At 44.8% G+C, this 23,114-nt stretch overlaps 1 protein-coding gene across 2 annotated transcripts in view; it reads left to right on the top strand.

Annotated features, from left to right (window-relative positions):
• The window catches only part of LOC121533419 (formin-binding protein 1-like), a 55,704-nt gene that overhangs the window by 25,494 nt on the left and 7,096 nt on the right, over window positions 1-23,114 (top strand). For both annotated transcript variants that reach the window (XM_041839359.2, XM_041839358.2), the window contains exons 2-11: window positions 8,848-8,963; window positions 13,420-13,470; window positions 18,103-18,250; window positions 18,434-18,496; window positions 19,196-19,300; window positions 19,419-19,547; window positions 19,686-19,832; window positions 20,359-20,568; window positions 22,451-22,560; window positions 22,698-22,830. In XM_041839359.2, the coding sequence (XP_041695293.1) occupies window positions 8,848-8,963; window positions 13,420-13,470; window positions 18,103-18,250; window positions 18,434-18,496; window positions 19,196-19,300; window positions 19,419-19,547; window positions 19,686-19,832; window positions 20,359-20,568; window positions 22,451-22,560; window positions 22,698-22,830 (1,212 nt within the window). The remainder of the gene's footprint in view (window positions 1-8,847; window positions 8,964-13,419; window positions 13,471-18,102; window positions 18,251-18,433; window positions 18,497-19,195; window positions 19,301-19,418; window positions 19,548-19,685; window positions 19,833-20,358; window positions 20,569-22,450; window positions 22,561-22,697; window positions 22,831-23,114) is intronic.

Here is a 23,114-nt window from a genome sequence, read left to right as displayed (position 1 = left end):
TAAAAGGCCCACAGGGAACTGCTTCTAAAACGCTTTAGAGTAGAAATTGCCATGGTTGAAGCCAGGGAGCCAACAGTGCAGGACATTAAGACAATGCAGTATGACATAGACATGACGTCTCTATTATAAGGTGACGGGACAGTCCCTGATTTTCCGGGGACAGTCCCCGACCAGCCCTCAGAAAGAAAAAAGCATCAGAAGTTAAATTAAGGCTGATATTTTAGTAATCAAAAGCTGTATCGAATTTGATTTGCATGTAAAAATGTTCTCACCCTGTATTAAGCTTGTTTAAGCTGTAGACCTTTTATGAGAATGTCTGATCAGTGATGGATTGTAACCACCGCATGAAAAACCATGCCCATGACAAGAACCTAAACTTGTGTGGTTCTAAAATTACTAGATGGGCTAAGAATAAGACAACTGTGGATGGACTATAGCGAAGAAATGGTAGTTAAATATAGTTCCATGCCATTTTGTTTTTGCAGTGACACCCCCCTACCAAAAAAGACCCAGAATTTTATTTCCAAAATCTGTTCACCTTACTCGATTAGTCTAATGCATGTTGAAAGTGTGAGCTTTAATTGACACTGTGCCCCTCTCTCACCCCCTGCTGTGTACAGCCCATGTGATCCAGTCAGTTCCCTTCTCTGCATGGGAATTGGATTACCAGCTCCACGGTGCTGCAGCCTCTGCCTGTCTGTCTTCACTCTGCACGGTCAGCCTCCAGGCCTACTGTAACTTTTCCTGCCTGTCTGTCCACAGAACAACCAGGGATTCGCTAACCAGAGTCATAAATGTTGCAGGCTGCCAGGCAACTTAATACAAGGCGTGTTTTTTCACCCCCCTGCCACTCCCTTTCTCGCTCCCATATTTTTTCAGCACATCAAAAGGTCTGGCTGGTAGACATTGGATTAGGACAGGGGTTTGGGCCTGTCTGAGTGGTAGAGCGGGGCTGGGGATCAAAGGGGAACACTAGCCCTTGTGCCCCTGGGCGTTTCATTAGAACAGCAGGTTTTAGTCATTTTAGAGGTTGCAGGGAGGATGTGGTTAACTAACTTCGGAGCTAGACAGCTCTTATTGTACAGTGTATTGTGTTTTTTTTTACAGTCTACCCCTCTCACAGGGACATTTTTGGCTGCTTTTCTGCTGGAAAAGGTGGCGGGGGGAAAGCCACAGTGGCAGAACCAGAGTATTTTAATGACAATGCAGGTGAAAGCTCTTTTTCCTAAATAACCCAAGCTGGTTTGAGAATCTTAGCCAGAGTCCCATTGCAAATGTATGGACACATTTATCAGGGTTCTACAATAAGAAATTGTCTATTACATTATTCTGCATTAAGCTGCCTTGATTTGTCTTGTATTCACCATGCATTATTCATGACATAAAGAAAGACTGGGGGCTGCATAGTTTCACCTCCCCCTCTTTTCAACCCAGATCCCCTCTTATCTGGGTGTTGTCACAGCCAATGTTTTTACACACTCACTCACCAACTCACTCACACACTCACTCATGTGCACACAAACTCACCCACACACAGTACAGGCAGGGCCTGGAGGCCCTCCAGAGTGATGCCAGTGTTTTAGACACAGTGACATTTTCCACCCTGCCCCACTCTGAGCCCTGCTCTCCCAGGAACTGGCTGCCTTCTTTTGACACTGACCCCGAATGCCAGGGTGTAATGAGGGTATTGTCCCTGCAGCTATGTGTATGCAAATGAAACCCCTCCATTATATATATGGAATGCACAGAGCATTTCTAGTGCTAGGAGTGTCACACCATGTAAGTTAGGGGCTATAAGTTAGGGGCTATAAGCTAGGGGCTATAAGCTAGGGGCTATAAGCTAGGGGCTATAAGCTAGGGGCTATAAGCTAGGGGCTATAAGCTAGGGGCTATAAGCTAGGGGCTATAAGCTAGGGGCTATAAGCTAGATGCTATTAGCTACTCCCAGGCTACAGCTCCTAGAGAGACCTTGGGTGTCCCTGATGTTATTGTTCCAGCGATGACATCACATCCTGACATTATTCTTCGTAAGGATGTTTTCCTCTGCCCCACGGAGATGCCTTTCCAGATATCGTTGTGTTCCTCTGTGGTTGTGGCTTCTGGTTTGTGGTGCCACCTTATATGATCCCTTTGTTTTATTCAGAGAAAGTTAGGCTATTGCATGTTTCTTATGGTCAGTAAAGTTGTTGCTGGAGTGTTCTTATGGGGCTACTGAATTTCATCAAATCATAATGTTTGCTGAGTATCTTTCAAAAAGAGAGGAAATTAAATGTAAGACAGTCTAGTTTAATTTCTCTTGTGTATAGCCTATGTTTCCCTTTCACTGCCCCTGTGCTAACTGGGCTCAGTGTCTCCCACTCTGGGGACGAGAGGGATCTTCTCTAGAGGGAAAAATACTTTTGTAAATGAAAATGGAAAGATCGTTTACTAGCCACACAAATTATATTGAAACCCAACCTTCGGACCTCCACAAAAATAACGGACACTGCTTGAGGTATACAGTGAGTGAAAGGGAGACCGGGTAGGCTAAAAGGTGATGTCAGAAACTGCGCTGTGTGTGTCTGACATCATCCACAGACAGTGGAAAGAGAAACCTTGGAGAATTAAATGGAGAAACACTCAAAAGAGAAACCTGATCTGCTGAACTGGCCTTTTGGGAATCTCTACCCAAATCTCTATCCATAAAGAAGTTTTCCCCCTCTTCACACCAAAATACATAGGCTATTCCCCTTTCAGTCAGTCCAGCTGCTGAGAGTGAGAGACTTGGCTTGAAGTCACTTCAAGACACATCCAACGGTCTGTTGGGCTGTACTCTGGCCTCCATACTACTGTTCCTCCTCAGGCTTTTCCATAGAGAGATCCCAGTTATGACAGACTGCTGTGTGGAGGTCCGGTTACTGATAGGTGAGCTCTGAGCCCTTATAACCGGCCAGTATTGCGCTGCACTGTGAAGCTTGGTGCTGTATTGTTCTGTGTGCTACTGTATGCTGTGCCGTCTGTCATGGATGTGGTGGGCCAGAGAGGAGGAGCAGGCCGGGGCTGGGATGAGGAGCTCATGGAGTTACTTATTCATGAGTATTGAGCGATGGAGGAAAGCTGACGTAAGGCAGGCAGCAGACGGAAGGACACCGATACAGATTTGAACGTCTGCTCTTGCATCTGCATTGAGCATGCCCACAAGGAAACATGCTGGAGTATGGGGGTGTTGTACACACATCCTCGGCAGTGGAATGAAAGAAACCCGTGCCGACCCTTGATGCTCCAAATCCTATCATCCGTTCTCCACAGATTGGATATCTAGGCCTACGTTGGGTTGTAGACTGTAGGAGGTGGTTTTTGCTGTGTAAACATAACACAGATCTTTTGTTGTACCCTCGTCGTCACGCAGTGCTTTGCATGATTATAGAGTCACTCACCTGTGATTTAGAGCCCTACTATAACCTCAGAATATCTCTGTTCTGCAGAGTTCCTCTTCAGTCAAGCAGCATTTGTCAGCTATGGAATTGGTAGTTGAGTTAATCAGTAATAATGTTCTGCACTTTGATTGCACCAGTAACCTATATCATCACAACACTCAAAAGTGAGGAGCAACAATATAGAGCAGTTCATAGGTCAACTGTACGTTTTGGCGTAATGGCCAAAGCTGTGTTTCTACTGCAAGAGAGGAGCCAGTCTCTCAGTTGTCTCTTCTCTACATGAAGCCAACACAGTGGCTTATAGGAGACTTATTTGTTTTAATGTTCAGATTTATTCAAATGAATTCTACTTGTTACTAATGCAGCTCATTGCCTGCAGGTTGTCCCACAGGAAAGTTACCACAAACATCCTGTAGGACTTTTCCTGCAGGATAAGTAAGGGCTGCTCCCGAAAACATAACTTTCCATATCGTTTTGCCCTTATGATGTTGTCATTGGACTCTGATCCATTGACGCATGTGTTTCTCCCCCTGACAGACTGAGGACTGGCTCTACTGCATGCGTAAGCTGTTTCCCAACCGATGCAGTGCTGGCTCTAAAACACCACTATATATGCTGGGCCCTTCTTTGGCTCTGGACCCCATTCAGCGTAGTGTGATATCTCTGGCACAGAGAGAGAATGCTATCACTATGAGATTAAACAGTGAGCGTATAATGAAATCACAGGCTGTGCTCATAGTACACTGGCTGTCCTGGGAGGATAGGAGGCTCCACTCCCAGGCCCACTATGATGAGCTCAAACTGCCATTAGGCCTCCTCGTGCAGCTCCGCAAGGAGGCCCATGTGAGAATGAGCCAGTGTCAGTAAAAACATAAAAGTCGTCGTCATGGCTGGTCTCAGAGAGAAACAGCACCAAGAACTGAAGTTAAATTCACAGGGAGTCGTACATGGAGTTTGAATTGTGAAACAGACCCTTCTGTAACAACATATCTTTTCATTTTATGGACCCATTTATTCCTTTTACATCGCAAGCCTCCCTCATCCCTTGGTCTGATTCAGTGCTATTGCAAGGTTGTTACCCGTCGTCATCATAGTAGTCACTGTGGGTTGCTGCGCTCAGTCCATTGAGGTGTTGTGATTTTCCTCCTATTTCCTCCTTCCGTTCACACCAACCATTTCGAATCCCACTGTACCTTCTCCGCTATGCAATCCGGTTTCCGAGCTGGTCATGGGTGCACTTCAGCCACGCTCAAGGTCCTAAACGATATTATAACCGCGATCGATAATAGACAGTACTGTGCAGCCGTCTTCATCGACCTGGCCAAGGCTTTCGACTCTGTCAACCACCGTATTCTTATTGGCAGACTAAATAGCCTTGGTTTCTCAAATGACTGCCTCGCCTGATTCACCAACTACTTCTCAGATAGAGTTCAATGTGTCAAATCGGAGGGCCTGTTGTCTGGACCTATGGCAGTCTCTATGGGGGTGCCACAGGGTTCAATTCTTGGGCCGACTCTTTTCTCCGTGTATATCAATGATGTCGCTCTTGCTGCTGGTGACTCTCAGATCCACCTCTACGCAGACGACACCATTTTGTATACATCTGGCCCTTCATTGGACACTGTGTTAACAAACCTCCAAACGAGCTTCAATGCCATACAACAATCCTTCAGTAGCCTCCAACTGCTCTTAAACACTAGTAAAACTAAATGCATGCTCTTCAATCGAACGCTGCTGGCACCCTCCCGCCTGACTAGAATCACTACTCTCGGCGGGTCTGACTTAGAATATGTGGACAACTACAAATACCTAGGTGTCTGGTTAGACTGTAAACTCTCCTTCCAGACTCACATTAAGAATCTCCAATCCAAAGTTAAATCTAGAATTGGCTTCCTATTTCGCAACAAAGCCTCCTTCACTCATTATTTTTGCTCATTTGCACCCCAGTATCTCTATTTGCACATCATCTCTTGCACATCTATCATTCCAGTGTTAATACTAATTGTAATTATTTTGCACTATAGCCTATTTATTGCCTTACCTCCATAACTTGCTACATTTACACACACTGTATATATATTTTCTGTTGTATTTTTGACTTTATGTTTTGTTTTACCCCATATGTAACTCTGTTGTTGTTTTTATCGCACTGCTTTGCTTTATCTTGGCCAGGTCGCAGTTGTAAATGAGAACTTGTTCTCAACTGGCTTACCTGGCTAAATAAAGGTTAAATAAAATAAAAATAAAAAATACCTTACCTCATATTGCTGTCTTGGCACAAACCATGTGACGGTTGTCTGTCCGATTCTTTGACATTTTTGTGTGTCTCTCTCGCTCTCTCTACTGTGTGTTTCTGCTGCTTGTCTGTATGACAGATGCTGGTATTCATACTGTTTTTCCACTTGAACAGAGCAAGGTGATTTCCTTGGGAGGTAGGCTGCAGGGGCTGAGGATGGTGCTCACTGTACCACGAGTAATCCACTCCGAGAGGAGGCCCAAGCACGCAGACACACAAACCATCATTGACCGATAAAATGTGACACACACCAACTAACTCAGTCTCATATAGTTTGTCAGGAATTCTTCAGTATTTATTTACATTTGGAGGGATGGGTTCATAATAATCCAAAACAAATATCTAAACCATCTGTTTGGGTTAGGATGGAATCAGAGGGTGAGGACGAGTTGGTTTTCCTGCTGACGTTGATGGAAGAAAGGACACCCCACCTGACCCGGCTTTATTCCTAGTCACTGCCGTTTACATGTCAACAATCATTAACTCAACTGAAGGAGTGCTCCGTTGGTTTACTGTGTGGGAAGGCCAAAGACAGTAAAGCAGAAGTGAGAAGCATTGGTTCTTATCTTTATTGGAGGCATAAGGGCTCTCCCTCTCTCTTCTCTCCCTCTCTGTTCTCCATCCCCCCTAGACTTTCATGAGTATGGGACTTTGACATGGGCTGAACATTTAAGCTCTGGAGCTCTGGATGGGCCTGCAATGGTAAAGGAAATGCAGAAGCTGCTGAGACATTCCACAAGGAAGCCATTTTATTGGAGGATAAATTATTTCCATGCAGACCGCTGAGTCCGCTAAGCTGTGAGACAGACCGAGCTTTAATCAGATTGTAGCTGCAAGGACTCAGGCAGACCTGGTCACAGTCAAGGCTCCTGAAAAGAGCCTTGTTCTCTCTCTATCTCTATGAGTCTGTGTGTCTTTGTGTCAAACAGTTGTGTACATGTGCTCTCTTGCGTATCTCATTTGGCATGCTTTGCCTAATCGCAGGGATGTACTTCTGTAAAGGTTGTCGATACAGTATCAGTATCCGTTGTTGATCTTATTTACAGGGTGTGTGGGTACTGACAGTTATATGATCGTTTAACATTAACAACACATCTCTGTCCTCTGAGTCAGAGGAATGTAAAATCCTAGTGTTAGTCACAGTAAAGACTCATAGTATTAGCCCATGATCTGTGCACATGTTTTCTGAGAATGGGTTTCATGTATGGTATAACAGGCCCATGGAATTGACTAGCCTGCTCTCTTTCTCTATCTCCTCCCTCCCTGTATGCGTATGGACTGAGTCTGTGTGAAGCGCCAGTGAGGAGGGCTCCATGGGGACGGCCTTGGTATTGTTCTCTCACAGAGGAAGTGTGTTGGCTGGAGTCCACCAGTCAGTCCCTCTGGGTCTGTCTAGATCCTAAGCCAAGGCTAAACACTGCCTCGCTCCCAGGCAGGGCACAAGCCATGGGAGAGAAGAGAGACTTCCCTTCCCCTCTCGCTCTACTTTTCACTTTCTCTCCCCCTTTCTCCCCTGTCTCCTCCAGCACAGCTCAGACAGGGGGAGAGGAGGAGACACCCGCTTTAGGGTGGAACTGGAATCCATCCCTCTCTCTCTTTCCATCATCCCCCCTCTCTTTCCCTCTGTATCCCAGAACACAGCATGATAGAGTGACTCACCTCATCTGGCTCAGGGCTGGGCTGTGTATAGATCTGTGGTGGTGATGATACTGACAGTTTCTCTATCTATTCTGAGCCTACAGACAGTCTCTGAAGTAGGAAGGTAAGCCTGACCTCCGAGCACATCTCCCTTAGGTGAAATCAGCTGAGTCTGACTGACTTTGGTACAGCCCAGCTCCACTGTTCCCTCCTAGACTTAGCTGGACTGTACAATCTGTTTCTTTTCACCTTAGTTGGGTTAAATCTGACTCTTGGCCTGAACGTCAGGGCTGAAGTAGGGAACATGTAGGCTAGGCTAGTCTCTCTGGCTGGTGGTGCCAGACTGTCGTGGAGCTAAACTGGCTTCAGAGTCCAATCTCACAGAATGATCTAATCATCACTGTCCTGTCTCTATCTGTCAGCAGCAGCTCAGACATCAAAGCGGAGAGGAGAGGGATCAACCCAACACAGTAGGGCAGGAGACCAGTGGTGTGAATTAAACTTGAGTCAGTATCAGTCAGAATAGGGAACAGGAATGTCAATGGTCATAAATGAGATCACTCCACTTTTAAGCCATCCTCTAAGCCTCCTCTATAGGCTCGGACTGGCTACTGATATCATGTAGGCTAGATGTTGACTTGTTCCAAGTAGGCCTACAATTAATGGGGATTGCCTCGGCTATGTGTGGTTGTGGAGAATGTGTATAGTGCCTACTGCATAGGCTAACAGTGGAAAGAGGAAGAGGGTAACATGAGGACAGACAGCTGAAAGTATGTGCTGTCAGCTGTATTGACTGTTGTGTGTTTTCAACATTTCCCTCTCAGCCCAGCACTGTTATAAGGGATCTCTTGGAAAGATACAACATTGACCTTGTCTGGATATATATATCAGGCTATCTTCCATCCAAAATATACAGTAAGGCCTGTTCTGCCTTTTACTCTATAGACAAGTAGGGCTGGAATTGCCAGGGACCTGACGATACGATATTATCACAATACTTTGGTACCGATATGTATTGCGATTTGATACTGTGATTATATTGCGATTCAATGTTCCAAAGCTTCCAAGCTATCAAGGAAAAATACTGGCGTTTTGGTACAGGGACAGCCAACTAGCACAAAAATAATATTGCGACATTGTCAAAACGATACGATATATCGTCAAAAATAATATCCTGATATGTAACTCAAAAAATGTTTACCCATCTCTAGAGACAAGGGGTAGCTGGTTCGGCTATGAAACACCTTAACTGGAGTGTGTCTCTCTGTACTGTGTCTCTGTAGCTTTCCTTTCAGTTGATGAAATACAGCCTGGCACACAGAAATAAAGTAGTGACTCAACATATGGTTGTTATTCCATATGACTGGTTCTCATTCATGGCTCATTTAATTCAATCCATCATGTACATGTCACTGTAAGATCTCATACGGTCGTTCAGTCTCCCTCCAACCCTAACCTCCCACTCTCTTTCTCCCTATCTCTCCATCTCTCTCTCAGGACCAGTTTGAAAACCTTGACAAGCACACTCAATGGGGGATCGACTTCCTAGAGAGGTATTCAAAGTTTGTCAAGGAAAGGCTGGAGATCGAACAGACATATGCAAAACAGTTGAGGTAAAACCATATTCAAACTCCCTGGCCCACTGATTTTGATCTTTCAATTCCATGGAACTGTTTTGAGGTGTTTTGCGTACATTGAATAATTAATTGACGAGTACGCCTATTCTGTGTTATACATGCATATTAGACATTAGTAGTTCTGTATATTAACCTTCAGTATGTTCATCATGTTATATCAAAGTGCTAGATAATGAAACATCAGTACGATTCATTATGAAATGATGTGATTGGATCTGTTTTAATGAATATCTGAGAACATCAGTACGACCACTCTGCCTGAACAATAGGGGCCACTCAGCCCAATCAGACATGGTTGTGCTGCCATGAATTGATTTTGGTGGGCCACAAATCAATATAATAGGCTTAGCCACAGAACAAATGGATTTGTAGGAGGTGGCTCCTGACCAGTCTCTAGACAGTAGAGGAGTAGGGCCTACAGATCTATACCCACTATATGCAATTGGATTACTTTCTCAAGTCTGTATCCTTCCTGACATCCATGTGTTATCTTTTGGAGCAAATCTACCGATGAGCAAAACCCCTAACAAGGACTTCTAAAACTACATTGATTCTACCAGTTCTTGAATTAGAGTGAGACCACTCGTTTAACAAGATTAAGCTGGGAATAGGAAGATGTAGGCTCTGGTTAGTAAACCATAGGTGACCACTCACTGAAACTGCCCACACACACATTTGGCTCATATGATGTCACCATGACATGATGGGGTTAAACTTCACACCTGTTTCCTGCTTAATCCTCCCCTCTACTCTGAGCTACTGCCATGGCTGAGAGAGCATTACGCTCAGTCTCCTTTCCTCTCACGTGGTCACTTTTATTAGACTGGTTTGTTTTCCCAAAGAAAAGCCATATGGAAAAAAGGAGGTTGTGTCAATGCTAACACATTTAGTTGTATGTATGTATTTTGTACCTGTGTGTAACTGGTACCACATCCCATATCAGATGCCATAAGCGCTAACATTCTAGCCAACATAAAAGGCAACCTGCCATAAATATCTCTGTTAGTAAGATTGACAAACAACATTATATCAGCAGTGTGCTGTCACCGCACAAGGGAATGTAATATTATTCCTAGTATTTCCCAGCATCCGTGCTACACCATCTGGCTGTGTGTGTTGGTGTGTTCCTCCACTTAGCCCAGTCCCCCTGAAGCTATGTCATCACTGCTGCCTGGCCTGCGGGATGGTAATGTAGAGGGCTCCAGCTGTTGCCTCTGCAACCCCCAGGAGGCTTTACCCCCCCCCCCCCCTTGAGGTGTTGCCTAGTGACAACACTGCCGCTGACCAAGTCCCCCCACAGGCTCCTTAGCATGTCATGAGCCACCTACTGTAGCCCCTCAGTAAGACAAGCACCATGTGTAACCCAGTGAATAATTTAACCAGCTATGATTTATGGGCTGAAAATGAGGAGCTCCTGATTTATCCCTTATTCATTCTTAAAACGTGCGTTACTTAAGTGATAATGCCCGAGAAGATGGTGTTTGTTGGATATATTGGCACGGTGTTCGTCGAGGTTCGACAAACCGTGCCAATATATCCAACAAACACCGGCTTCGAGGGCATTATCACTTTTATACAACGGGTTACCAACATATTAAAATAATGATTGACACATTTTCATTAACGTTATTTTTATCAATTTATTCGTACTATTTCATTCATCCACAAGATATAGTCCCGACACAAATCTAGGGTTGCTAGAGACGCGACCCAGTCATTGGTTATTTTTGTTCTGTATCTATGGACGCGACCCAGTCGTTCGTTCTAAATGTTCCATTGCCATACTGGCTGGCAACGTTATTATCCCTTGCTTGCTAGCTAGCCAACTACGGCTAACTTACAGTTACGTCAAAAAAATTCAGCCATAATAACAGCCAGCAAAGTAGCTGCATTTGTTTAAGCTGTTTTTCTAGTGACATTTATTTGGATACATCCATAACAATGAGCTAATGAGGCGCGATTTCGCCTGGCATAGAGAATGTGCTCACTCGTCAGGACACTGTTGTTCAGAGGAGCTAGCCAACAACACAGCTACAGTAACACAATCACTTCAAACTGAACCTGGAAAGACTGCACATTAGCTGCATTTCGTTTTACCTTTTTTCAATTGACATTTTTTTTGTATATCCATAAAAGTTATTCCAACTGATTAATGATTTCGACTGGCTGAGAAACGCTGCCTGCCTTTCTGTCTCATTCCAGTCAGGCACTTAATAAACTTGATCTCCACTATAAAAAGCATCTAGACATTATCTCACATTTTCTTATAGACTACATTTAATTTTCAACAGTGGAGATTTGTATAAACCTTGCTGTCTGTCTCTCCGACATTTGCAACATTGTTTCAATATTCAAATTCGATCTCCTGCTGTCCCATAGTATTGAACGTGTCGGGACGAGACAGAAAGGCAGGCAGCATTTGTCAGCCAGTCGAAATCATGAATCAGCTAGCATAATTTTTTTTGATATATACTTTTTTTTTTGAGAAAAGGTACAACGAAACGCAGCTAATGTGCAGTCTTTCCAGCTTCAGTTTGAAGTGATTGTGTTACTGTAGCTGTGTTGTTGGCTAGCTCCTCTGAACAACAGTGTCCTGACGAGTGAGCACATTCTCTATGCCAGGCGAAATCGCGCCTCATTAGCTCATTGTTATGGATGTATCCAAATAAACAAAAATAACCAACTACTGGGTCGCGTCTCTAGCAACCCTAGATTTGTGTCGGGACTATATCTTGTAGAAGGATTTAATAGTACGAATAAATAGTGTTGTATAAAGGTGATAATGCCCTCGAAGCCGGTGTTTGTTGGATATATTGGCACGGTTTGTCGGCCCTCGACAAACCCCCGTGCCAATATATCCAACAAACACCGGCTTCGAGGGCATTATCACTTAAATAGACACCGGCTGGAATGCGGTTTTAACCAATAAGCATTCAGGATTAGACCCACCCGTTGTATAAACGCTGATAGGCTACACGCGGTGGGTGGAACGAGTGTCTTCTACAATTTCTGTAGAGGAATTTCTCCCCTCTCACTGACTCCCTGGACAGTCACTCTGTTCAGGTACAGTGCCTAGTGAAAGTATACACAGCTCTTGCACAGTCTTCACATTTTGCTGCCTTAAAATGAAATACAAAACGTGATTTCAATTGTTTGTCTTTTTTTTTGTGGATAAATGTTGCCCTAAGAGTTGTTCAAAGTTGCTAGAATCTTATTCAAAATTATTCAGAGCTGTAATGGCTGCCAAAGGTGCTTCCACCAAGTATTACCTCTGGGGTGTGAAGATGGATACAAAATCAAGACATGTTTTTTTATTTTGTATTAATTTGCAACATTTTCAATAACTTTTCTTCCACTTTGAAAATGTGGAGTAGGTTGTGAAGATTGGTAGGAAAATTCCCTTTTTGGATTTAATTTTGAAGGTCCAATGCAGAGGTTTTTATCTCAATATCAAATCATTTATGGGGAACAATTAAGTACCTTACTGTGATTGTTTTAAATTAAAATGATCAAAAATAGCTTGTTAAAAAAAAAAAGTGGGTGAGGGGAAAACAGAACATTTGCTGTTATTGGCAGAGAGGTTTGGAACTCCCTTATTGATCTGTTAATTTACCACATGGTGATGTCACCATGGAAGCCCAAAACTGCTTCCCACCAAAACAGGCTGACATTTCAGGTGGTCTTTTCAAACAGCTCTTACACTAAAAGGGCGCTGACATTTCAGGTGGTCTTTTCAAACAGCTCTTACACTAAAAGGGCATTTTAGTATAATTTTCACAATTTCACAGTATTATTCCAACCTCAGTGTGGAAATATATATAAAACATAGGAAAATCATGTTTTTGACTGCACTGGGCCTTTTTAAGGTAGCAAAATGTGAAGACTGTACAAGGGTGTGTAGACTTTCACTAGCGACTGTATTGTTCTGTGTAATTCATGGAGAGGCACCAGACCAGGCTGATGTTTCTCAGTCTGTGTGTGGGGAGCTACTCCCCTGGCCCCCTGCTCCCCAGGACAGGGAAACAGAGTGCTGGGTTCAGTGGAGACTGGAGAGGGGGGAGGGGGAAAGACGGGTCTCTGGATTCCTCCTCCATTCATCCCTGAAGAGCAATTGGAGCCAGAGCGTTTTATGTACTGCATGCCTGAAGAGCACCACAGCATAGCACTGTACTACAGGAGCATCTCTCCAGAGGGACTACTTTATCAAAGAGAACGAGGGACTACTTTATCAAAGAGAACCATGCCTTTGTGTTGCTCCTGGGAACAACAGATGAGAGCGCAGGAATATCACACTGTGCCAGTTTAGCTGTGTCTGTCTGACCAACTTTATCTAGTATCTCTGTCTCAGTGGAGAATCTGACTGACGGAAATTAACTGAGCTATCTAATCTCTGTCTCTGAACGTCTGTCTCCTCTCACCTCTCACCTCTCAGGAACCTGGTGAAGAAGTACTGTCCCAAGCGCTCCAAAGACGATGAACCTAGGTGAGTAGAGTAGACCTAGTTTCATTAAATAGTTAACCCATGAGCGGTATCCGCTTTACACCACACACACATGGCCTTCCCACTAGACCTGCCACCAACAAACACGGGCTGCCATGGCAACCCAGCACTTTTAAAGGTTTAATTGCTTCCATAGAATAGAGTAAGAGAGTTAGAGCTGTGAAGGATATCTGGCTCTGACGTATGGTCACAGTGCTTGGCCACTCCACGGTGACATTATTGGCTGCTAATGCACAGGAATGATCTCAAAAGAGAGGGCTGGGGGGGGAGGGGGAGAGCGATAGAGGCACAGAGAGAGAGAGACGGGGGTACAGCGAGAGAGAGAGGGGCACAGCGAGAGAGAAAGAGAGAGAGCGAAAGAGAGGCACAGTGAAAACAATGTACTGAGCAAATGTCAAATTGGCTTTTTGCCAAATTACCGTACGACAGACCACGTATTCACCCTGCACACCCTAATTGACAAACAAACAAACCAAAACAAAGGCAAAGTCTTCTCATGCTTTGTTGATTTCAAAAGCTTTTGACTCAATTTGGCATGAGGGTCTGCTATACAAATTGATGGAAAGTGGGGTTGGGGGAAAAATATACGACATTATAAAATCCATGTACACAAACAACAAGTGTGCGGTTAAATTGGGCAAAAAACACACACATTTCTTTCCACAGGGCTGTGGGGTGAGACAGGGATGCAGTTTAAGCCCCACCCTCTTCAACATATACAGTGAGGGAAAAAAGTATTTGATCCCCTGCTGATTTTATACATTTGCCCACTGACAAAGAAATGATCAGTCTATAATTTTAATAGTAGGTTTATTTGAACAGTGAGAGACAGAATAACAACAAAAGAATCCAGAAAAACGCATGTCAAAAATGTTATAAATTGATTTGCATTTTAATGAGGGAAATAAGTATTTGACCCCCTCTCAATCAGAAAGATTTCTGGCTCCCAGGTGTCTTTTATACAGGTAACGAGCTGAGATTAGGAGCACACTCTTAAAGGGAGTGCTCCTAATCTCAGCTTGTTACCTGTATAAAAGACACCTGTCCACAGAAGCAATCAATCAATCAGATTCCAAAATCTGCACCATGGCCAAGACCAAAGAGCTCTCCAAGGATGTCAGGGACAAGATTGTAGACCTACACAAGGCTGGAATGGGCTACAAGACCATCGCCAAGCAGCTTGGTGAGAAGGTGACAACAGTTGGTGCGATTATTCGCAAATGGAAGAAACACAAAATAACTGTCAATGTCCCTCTGCCTGGGGCTCCATGCAAGATCTCACCTCGTGGAGTTGCAAGGATCATGAGAACGGTGAGGAATCAGCCCAGAACTACACGGGAGGATCTTGTCAATGATCTCAAGGCAGCTGGGACCATAGTCACCAAGAAAACAATTGGTAACACACTACGCCGTGAAGGACTGAAATCCTGCAACGCCCGCAGGGTCCCCCTGCTCAAGAAAGCACATATACAGCCCCGTCTGAAGTTTGCCAATGAACATCTGAATGATTCAGAGGAGAACTGGGTGAAAGTGTTGTGGTCAGATGAGACCAAAATCGAGCTCTTTGGCATCAACTCAACTCGCTGTGTTTGGAGGAGGAGGAATGCTGCCTATGACCCCAAGAACACCATCCCCACCGTCAAACATGGAGGTGGAAACATTATGCTTTGGGGGTGTTTTTCTGCTAAGGGGACAGGACAACTTCACCGCATCAAAGGGACGATGGACGGGGCCATGTACCGTCAAATCTTGGGTAAAAACCTCCTTCCCTCAGCCAGGGCATTGAAAATGGGTCATGGATGGGTATTCCAGCATGACAATGACCCAAAACACACGGCCAAGGCAACAAAGGAGTGGCTCAAGAAGAAGCACATTAAGGTCCTGGAGTGGCCTATCCATTCTCCAGACCTTAATCCCATAGAAAATCTGTGGAGTGAGCTGAAGGTTCGAGTTGCCAAACGTCAGCCTCGAAACCTTAATGACTTGGAGAAGATCTGCAAAGAGTAGTGGGACAAAATCCCTCCTGAGATGTGTGCAAACCTGGTGGCCAACTACAAGAAACGTCTGACCTCTGTGATTTCCAACAAGGGTTTTGCCACCAAGTACTAAGTCATGTTTTGCAGAGGGGTGAAATACTTATTTTCCCTCATTAAAATGCAAATTAATGTATACAATTTTTGACATGCGCTTTTCTGGATTTTTTTGTTGTTATTCTGTCTCTCACTGTTCAAATAAACCTGCCATTAAAATTATAGACTGATCATGTCTTTGTCAGTGGGAAAACGTACAAAATCAGCAGGGGATCAAATACTTTTTTCCCTCACTGTATATCAACGAATTGGCAAGGGCACTAGAACAGTCTGCAGCACCCGGCCTCACCCTACTAGAAACTGAAGTAAAATGTCTGTTTGCTGATGATCTGGTGCTTCTGTCACCAACCAAGGAGGGCCTACAGCAGCACCTAGATCTTCGTCACAGATTCGGCCATAACTAATGATGGTGTTCCAAAAAAGGTCCAGTTGCCAGGACCACAAATACAAATTCTATCTAGACACCGTTGCCCTAGAGCACACAAAAAACTATGCATACCTCGGCCTAAACATCAGCGCCACAGGTAACCTCCACAAAGCTGTGAACGATCTGAGAGACAAGGCAAGAAGGGCCTTCTATGCCATCAAAAGGAACATAAAACTTGGCATACCAATTAGGATCTGGCTAAAAATACTTCAATCAGTTACAGAACCCATTACCCTTTTATGGTTGTGAGGTCTGGGGTCCGCTCACCAACCAATAATTCACAAAATGGGACAAACACCAAATTGAGACTCTGCATGCAGAATTCTGCAAAAATATCCTCAGTGTACAACGTATAACACCAAATAATGCATGCAGAGCAGAATTAGGCCAATACCCGCTAATTATCAAAATCCAGAAAAGAGCCGTTAAATTCTATAACCACCTTAAAGGAAGCGATTCCCAAACCTTCCATTACAAATACATCACCTACAGAGAAATGAATCTGGAGAAGAGTCCCCTAAGCAAGCTGGTCCTGGGGCACTGTTCACAAACACAAACAGACCCCACAGAGCCCCAGGACAGCAACATAATTAGGCCCAACCAAATCATGAGAAAACAAAAAGAGAATTACTTGACACATTGGAAAGAATTAACAAAAGAAACAGAGCAAACTAGAATTCTATTTGGCCCTAAACTGAGAGTACACAGTGGCAGAAAACCTGACCACTGTAACTGACCCAAACTTAAGGAAAGCTTTGACTATGTACAGACTCAGTGAGCATAGCCTTGCTATTGAGAAAGGCCGCCTTAGGCAGACTTGGCTCTCAAGAGAAGACAGGCTATGTGCACACTGCCCACAAAATGAAGTGGAAACTGAGCTGCACTTCCTGACCTCCTGCCAAATGTATGACCATATTAGAGACATATATTTCCCTCAGATTACACAGACCCTCAAAGAATTAAAAAACAAACCCAATTTTGATAAACTCTCATATCTATTGGGTGAAATACCACCGGGTGCCATCACAGCAGCAAGATTTGTGACCTGTTGCCACAAGAAAAGGGCAACCAGTGAAGAACAAACACCATTATAACCCATATTTATGTTTATTTATTTTCCCTTTTGTACTTTAACTATTTGCACATAATGACATTTGAAATGTATTTTCTTTTAGAACTTTTGTGAGTGTAATGTTTATTGTTGTTTATTATCTATTTCACTTGCTTTGGCAATGTAAACATATGTTTCCCAAGCCAATAAAGCCCTTAAATTGAATTGAATTGAGAGAGAGGCGCAGAGAGAGAGAGAGAGAGGCGCAGAGAGAGAGAGAGAGCGAGGGAGAGGCGCAGAGAGAGGGAGAGAGAGGCGCAGAGAGAGAGAGAGAGAGAGGGAGAGGCGCAGAGAGAGGGAGAGGCGCAGAGAGAGGGAGAGGCGCAGAGAGAGAGAGAGGCGCAGAGAGGGAGAGAGAGCTTCCTTTAGCCTCACAGCACTGATATTTACAGGGGACATATTTAGGACAGGCCATGGTTGGGACAACACCCTCTGAATTCTCTGAAACCATTCCCCTAATGAATTACATTATCCCTGCATAATTTGGCCCTGTGTCCTAACTCCTAACACTGGTGCTGTAACAGGACAGGGAGAGGATGGGTGGAGGGAGGGAGTGGGGCCCCTGGGGCCCTCTAAGGGATACATAACATATGTCGCGGTCTCTCCTTCCGTGGTCCTTCCTCAATGGATGTGTGTGGGGGATGGAGGTTTGGGAGAATTCTAATAAAGTAAGATGGTAACGTCCCTAAGGCGGAGGTTGGCCTGTTTTCAATCTCAACACAGAGGCCAGTGTTATTGGACTTCCAGCTCCCACTAGGCGTCCTCCTCTGTCTGTGTGGTACACTCAGAGCCTAAATCCAGACTAGTACTATATTATAGATGTGGCCTTAACCACTGCTATCTAAGGGGTTCACAGCATGGATCTCTCTTTCGTTCTATCCTTACAAAGTTATCTTGCTAATACCCTGGTTTTCTGTACCCTAGGGCCGAGGCCAGTATACATGCTTAGATTAAGTGTTAAGTACCCTGACCTGTCCTTTGTTCAGGTTCTCGTCGTGCGTGTCGTTCTACTCCATCCTGAACGAGCTGAATGACTATGCGGGGCAGAGGGAGGTGGTGGCCGAGGAGATGGGACACAAGGTGTATGGGGAACTGATGAGGTATTCACAGGACCTCAAGTCAGAGAGGAAACAGGTGAGTGGCTTTACTGGTAGTGGTACACTAATCCCTGGTAGAACGGAATTACGGGCCTTCATTATGTACAGTTTGGTTATTTTGTTTACGCTGTAGTGAGTGCGTTATAAATGTGTGTATTGAGATCCTCCTGTTCATGTGTATGTGTGTTGATTTGTATGTTTGTGTGTGTTGACTCCACAGCACCTCCAGGAGGGCAGGAAGGCCCAGCAGTATCTGGACCAGTGTTGGAAACAGATGGACAATGTGAGTGTGTGAGAGGAGGGAGGGAAGGAGAGAAAGGAGGGATAGAGGGAGGGCCACGGTAGCACAAAGGGGACAGGGAAGGCCCCTTGCAGGTTAGAGGGAGGGTGTGACACATGGACCTCCAGCAGGGACCTGCTCCCCTCCGCCGACTGCCAGACTCCTAGTCCTGCTGGGCCACATGCAAGAGAGGGCCAATCTCCACTTATCTACACAGTGCGCACATACACACACATACACTCACCGCACATTTAAAATAGTGCGTACACATAAACACACTCACACACACAGGAAGATGCATGCATAAAAAAAGCAAGCGGGCGGGCACACACACACACTTTACGAGAGGAGCATTCCTGCATTTCAGGCCTTTTCAGTCTGCGAGGCTGGATCATTTTTGCAGCTTGTATGATTGCAGCCAGCTACAGCTTAATCTCACATTGAGAATGGCAGTGTTGTAATGCCTTAGGTATTCCTCTTTGTCACATAATGCAACACAGATGTTCTGGCAGGAGGAAAGCATATATGCATTTTTTTGGGGTTTTGTTATCACTACTGCCTGTTAATTTACCATGTACATAGTGCTACTATCCTATCTATGGCCTGTAGAGATAGAACCGGGTTGCAGGATTGACTATTGCTTTTGAGAAGAAGTCAATATGTCTTGACTAGTAATCTCAATCTCCCATTTGACTTTCTTAGAGCAAAAAGAAGTTTGAGCGGGAGTGCAAGGAGGCAGAGAAATCACAGATGAACTACGACCGGTTAGACAACGACATCAACGCCACCAAGTCAGAGGTAGAAAAAGTAAGTCTTGACCTGGCTTGAGCCATGACATGTACACTACCTACACCCATACACCTCGGAGGTTGTCATTTGCTGTGTAAATTGAGTGGTCCTGAATTCTCCCTCTTGTCCATTGCAGGCAAAGTCCCAGTTGTACCTGCGCACACACTCTGCAGACGAGAGTAAGAATGAGTACGCTGCTCAGCTGCAGAACTTTAACGGGGAGCAGTGGAAACATTTCAACGTGGCCATTCCACAGATATTCAAGGTAAGCCACAGCCAGCCATTCTCCTCCAGGCTCCAACTTCTGTCTCATCCCCGATTGGCATGACAGATATCTTTGCTGTGATTGCCTAACAGGAAATCAAAAGGTCAGAGGTCATTGTGTGTTTTCCGACCTCTCCAGAACCTGCAGGACATGGACGAGAGGCGGACAGTGAAGCTGGGAGAGACGTACCGGAGCTTTGCCGACGTGGAGCGCAGAGTCGTCCCCATCATCGCCAAGTGTCTGGAGGGCATGGTGACTGCTGCCAAGGCTGTGGACCAACGCAAGGTGGGTCTGGAGAAAGGTGCTATATAGCATAGTGCCCTATAGTTTGGGGCAGGGTGTGCACAAGACTATCCTTTAGCACAGGGCACGGAGCGGAGGCAGCACGTGGCATGGGTGGAGCAGGACCAGGACCAATAGTTAGTCATCCACCCAGCAGCCAGGCCAGCGGTGAGGCAATTGCTCCCTGGGCTCTATTAAAGCCAGCCTCGGGCATCAGCCTCCTCCAGTGTTTATGTGGCTGGCTGGTACTGGCAGGCAGAACCTCCTCTCTCCTCCTCACCCACAGGACTACATACAGCCTGGCTGTTGCTGCTGTTGGAAGCAGCTGAGCAGAGCTGCTCCCAACTCTGTGTGACATGTTTTCATTTGATTCTTATTGATGCACACAACGCGTGGTTTCCACCAGGGGCTGTACTGTACACTGTGGACATGGTGTCCCAGAAAACATCATTTTAAAGAAATGTCAGTCTGTAATGTTTGATGTTCACTATCATACAGTCTCACTCTCTTTCTCTCGTGTCTCTTACAGGACTCAGCGATTGTAGTGGAGTCGTTTAAGTCAGGCTTTGAGCCTCCGGGGGACTACCCATTTGAGGACTACAGTCAGAACCTCTCCCGGACGGGCTCAGACAACACCATCAGCACCCCCAAGAACGAGGTGGGGGTCAAGCCAGACCCCAAACACTCCATCAGCAAGACGGCCAAGAACAAACTGTGGCTCTTTGGGAAAAAGCCCAAGGTGAGAGATCCATCATCACCTAATACTAACACATTCTCATTGTTTCAGTGTTAAATAACTTTTATTTCTCTTTCTATGTTTTTCTATCATAAGAGTGCACTGGTAGGTTTATACCACATTCGCCTAACACCCTTTTTATTGACTTACAGTAGCTGTGTTTTGTTACAGTCACCTAAATCTTACATTCAATCACTACACTTTGACCTACCAAAGGCCAAACCGTCTGTCTGTAAATCTATAACATTTTTTTCGGTTTTTGTGTTAGTGGCTCACCATTTCAAATGACTTGTCTAGTCCATTGAAAGGGTTGTTGGTGCTCATATTGACTCTGATTTGCCTGCTGTTGTTTTGTCATGTCCATTCTTGTCTCTCACCTGAGGTTCTCTCAAATGTCATCTTGCGTAACCTGAGTTTCTCCTGCTGATTTGTTTTGTGGGATAATACGTTGGATAAACACTTGTTTACCACTTATATAGAAACAACACCTTGAGTTTATGTTCAATCATTACAATATGCTCCATGTTTTGAAAGTTGGGAGGTTGATCACCCCTTTTTTGTTGTCCCCGTCTCCCCCCTCTTCTCCTCCCCCCCACCGCCCGACCTGGCTGTCGCCAGTCACTCTGTCTACTCAATTTGCCAGTGACCCCATAGCTTTGTCTGTCTGAAATGAGAACGGTCAAACCCAGGATAGTGTCTTTCAGGGGTCTTAAACGAAGGGTAAGGCTAAGAGCATGTCAGTGTGTTTGGGTTTGCAGTGAGTTACCTTTTTTCTCTCTCTCTCTCTCTCTCTCCCTTCTCACCTTCTCTTCTCTCTGGTTTTGAATCAGGTAGTTTTTCACTAGTATGTTGAAATCACAGGATTCAAATGCCATGATTGAGTGTGTTGTGTGTTGTGTGTAGGAAGCGATATTGAAGCTGTAGGTGGTTTATGGATAGGAGGCAGTGGTGGTGACATGTCGATGTGACATGAAGGTCAACTGTACCTCGTCATGAGCCAGCCAAAATACTGTATGATGGCTACACAGTCTAATGAATGTCACAAGGTGGTATTCCTGTGCCAGACCATTGATTGTGTGTCACCCCTGTGTGTCTGTCATTGGTTTCTGGCTGAAGGACTTGGTTTAATTTCCTTAATGGATGGCTGAGGTGATTCATGGTGCTTCTGCAGTAAAGAGACAGACTTCCTGGAAACAACCCTCTCTCTGTGCTCTAAATGGCATCACATCATCTAAAAATGGCTTTTAAGATGTCAACTAGTTTTTAGTGGAAATAAAAGTATATCTTGAGAACAGTGTATTCTCCTTGGAGGATAGCCTTTCCGATACATGATACAGCACATTATATGCAGCATCAAGATATCCATTCAGTCAATTAATTTAAATAACACAGATTATGTAACATTGTGACGAGGATAACTTCACCCAGATTGACACACTAAATGTGCTCATCAGATTGTGCCTACCTTTGTCCTTAACAATTTTGGGTAACTTTGTTCCCAAGAGAAAATAGTCACATCCTTGTGATAGTGTGTTGCTCTGCTGTTAGTTACCATAGTAACCTACATGAGCCACATACATGTTGACAACCATTCAAACCTTTTTTGTATTTTCTTCTATTGGTTTATTTGAACCAAAACTTACACAGTGGTCAGTGAAGGTGAGTGGTGTGATGTCTTGACTGCCATAGCTAGTTGTGCATATGTGTCCCATCTTGTGGAGTTCTATAGCACAAGTCTAGTGTTACAGACAGTTCTTGAGTGAGGTTTTCAAACCTATTCTTTCCCTGGACTCTCCTAGTGTTATTCTCTTAGGTTCTTGCTGTGAGAAGGTTTCTAGATGAATGACTGTCATTGTGACTAGACAGTGTACTGATGTGATTTCAGGCTCCATCACTGGAGGACTTCAGCCATCTGCCTCCAGAACAGAGACGCAAGAGGCTCCAGGCTAGGATAGACGAGCTCAGCAAAGAACTACAGAAAGAAGTGGACCAAAGGTAGGCCATGGGAACACTTTAACACTGCATTCTGTCTTTTATATTGTCCATGTTTCTGCTCCGTTAGTATTTCAGTGTCATTTGTTAAGTTGTTTATGTACAATGTGTTCACATTGTGACTGTGTCTGTGTATCCAGAGATGCACTGAACAAGATGAAGGATGTCTATGAGAAGAACCCTCAGATGGGCGACCCCCAGAGTCTCCAGCCCAAGATCTCAGAGACCATGTGCAACATGGAGAAACTGCGCTCCGAGATCCACAAGAATGAGGTATGTCTTCCCAGCCAAGAGCCCTGGAGCCCCAGCCAGAGAGAGGAGGGGAATGGAGGGGAGCCTTCACAGCACATCTGGAGACATAGTGACGGGGCTGAGGATTACTGTGCTGAGTTATCCCCCTCTGGAGGATGACTATATGCACTGCTTCTCTTTGTCAACAGCACACTGGGTAGAACAGGATATGACTGCCAGAGGATGTGAGCTGAGCGGAGTGTGCCCAATTTGACTGGAGCACGGAACGAGATTCCCAAAGGCTGGAGCGTCGGCCTTCTCGCCCG

This window comes from Coregonus clupeaformis, chromosome 20, assembly GCF_020615455.1.
Source record: "Coregonus clupeaformis isolate EN_2021a chromosome 20, ASM2061545v1, whole genome shotgun sequence".
NCBI lineage: Eukaryota > Metazoa > Chordata > Actinopteri > Salmoniformes > Salmonidae > Coregonus > Coregonus clupeaformis.
Note: the sequence above shows the minus strand (reverse complement) of the source record. Positions and strands in the feature narration are given on the sequence as shown.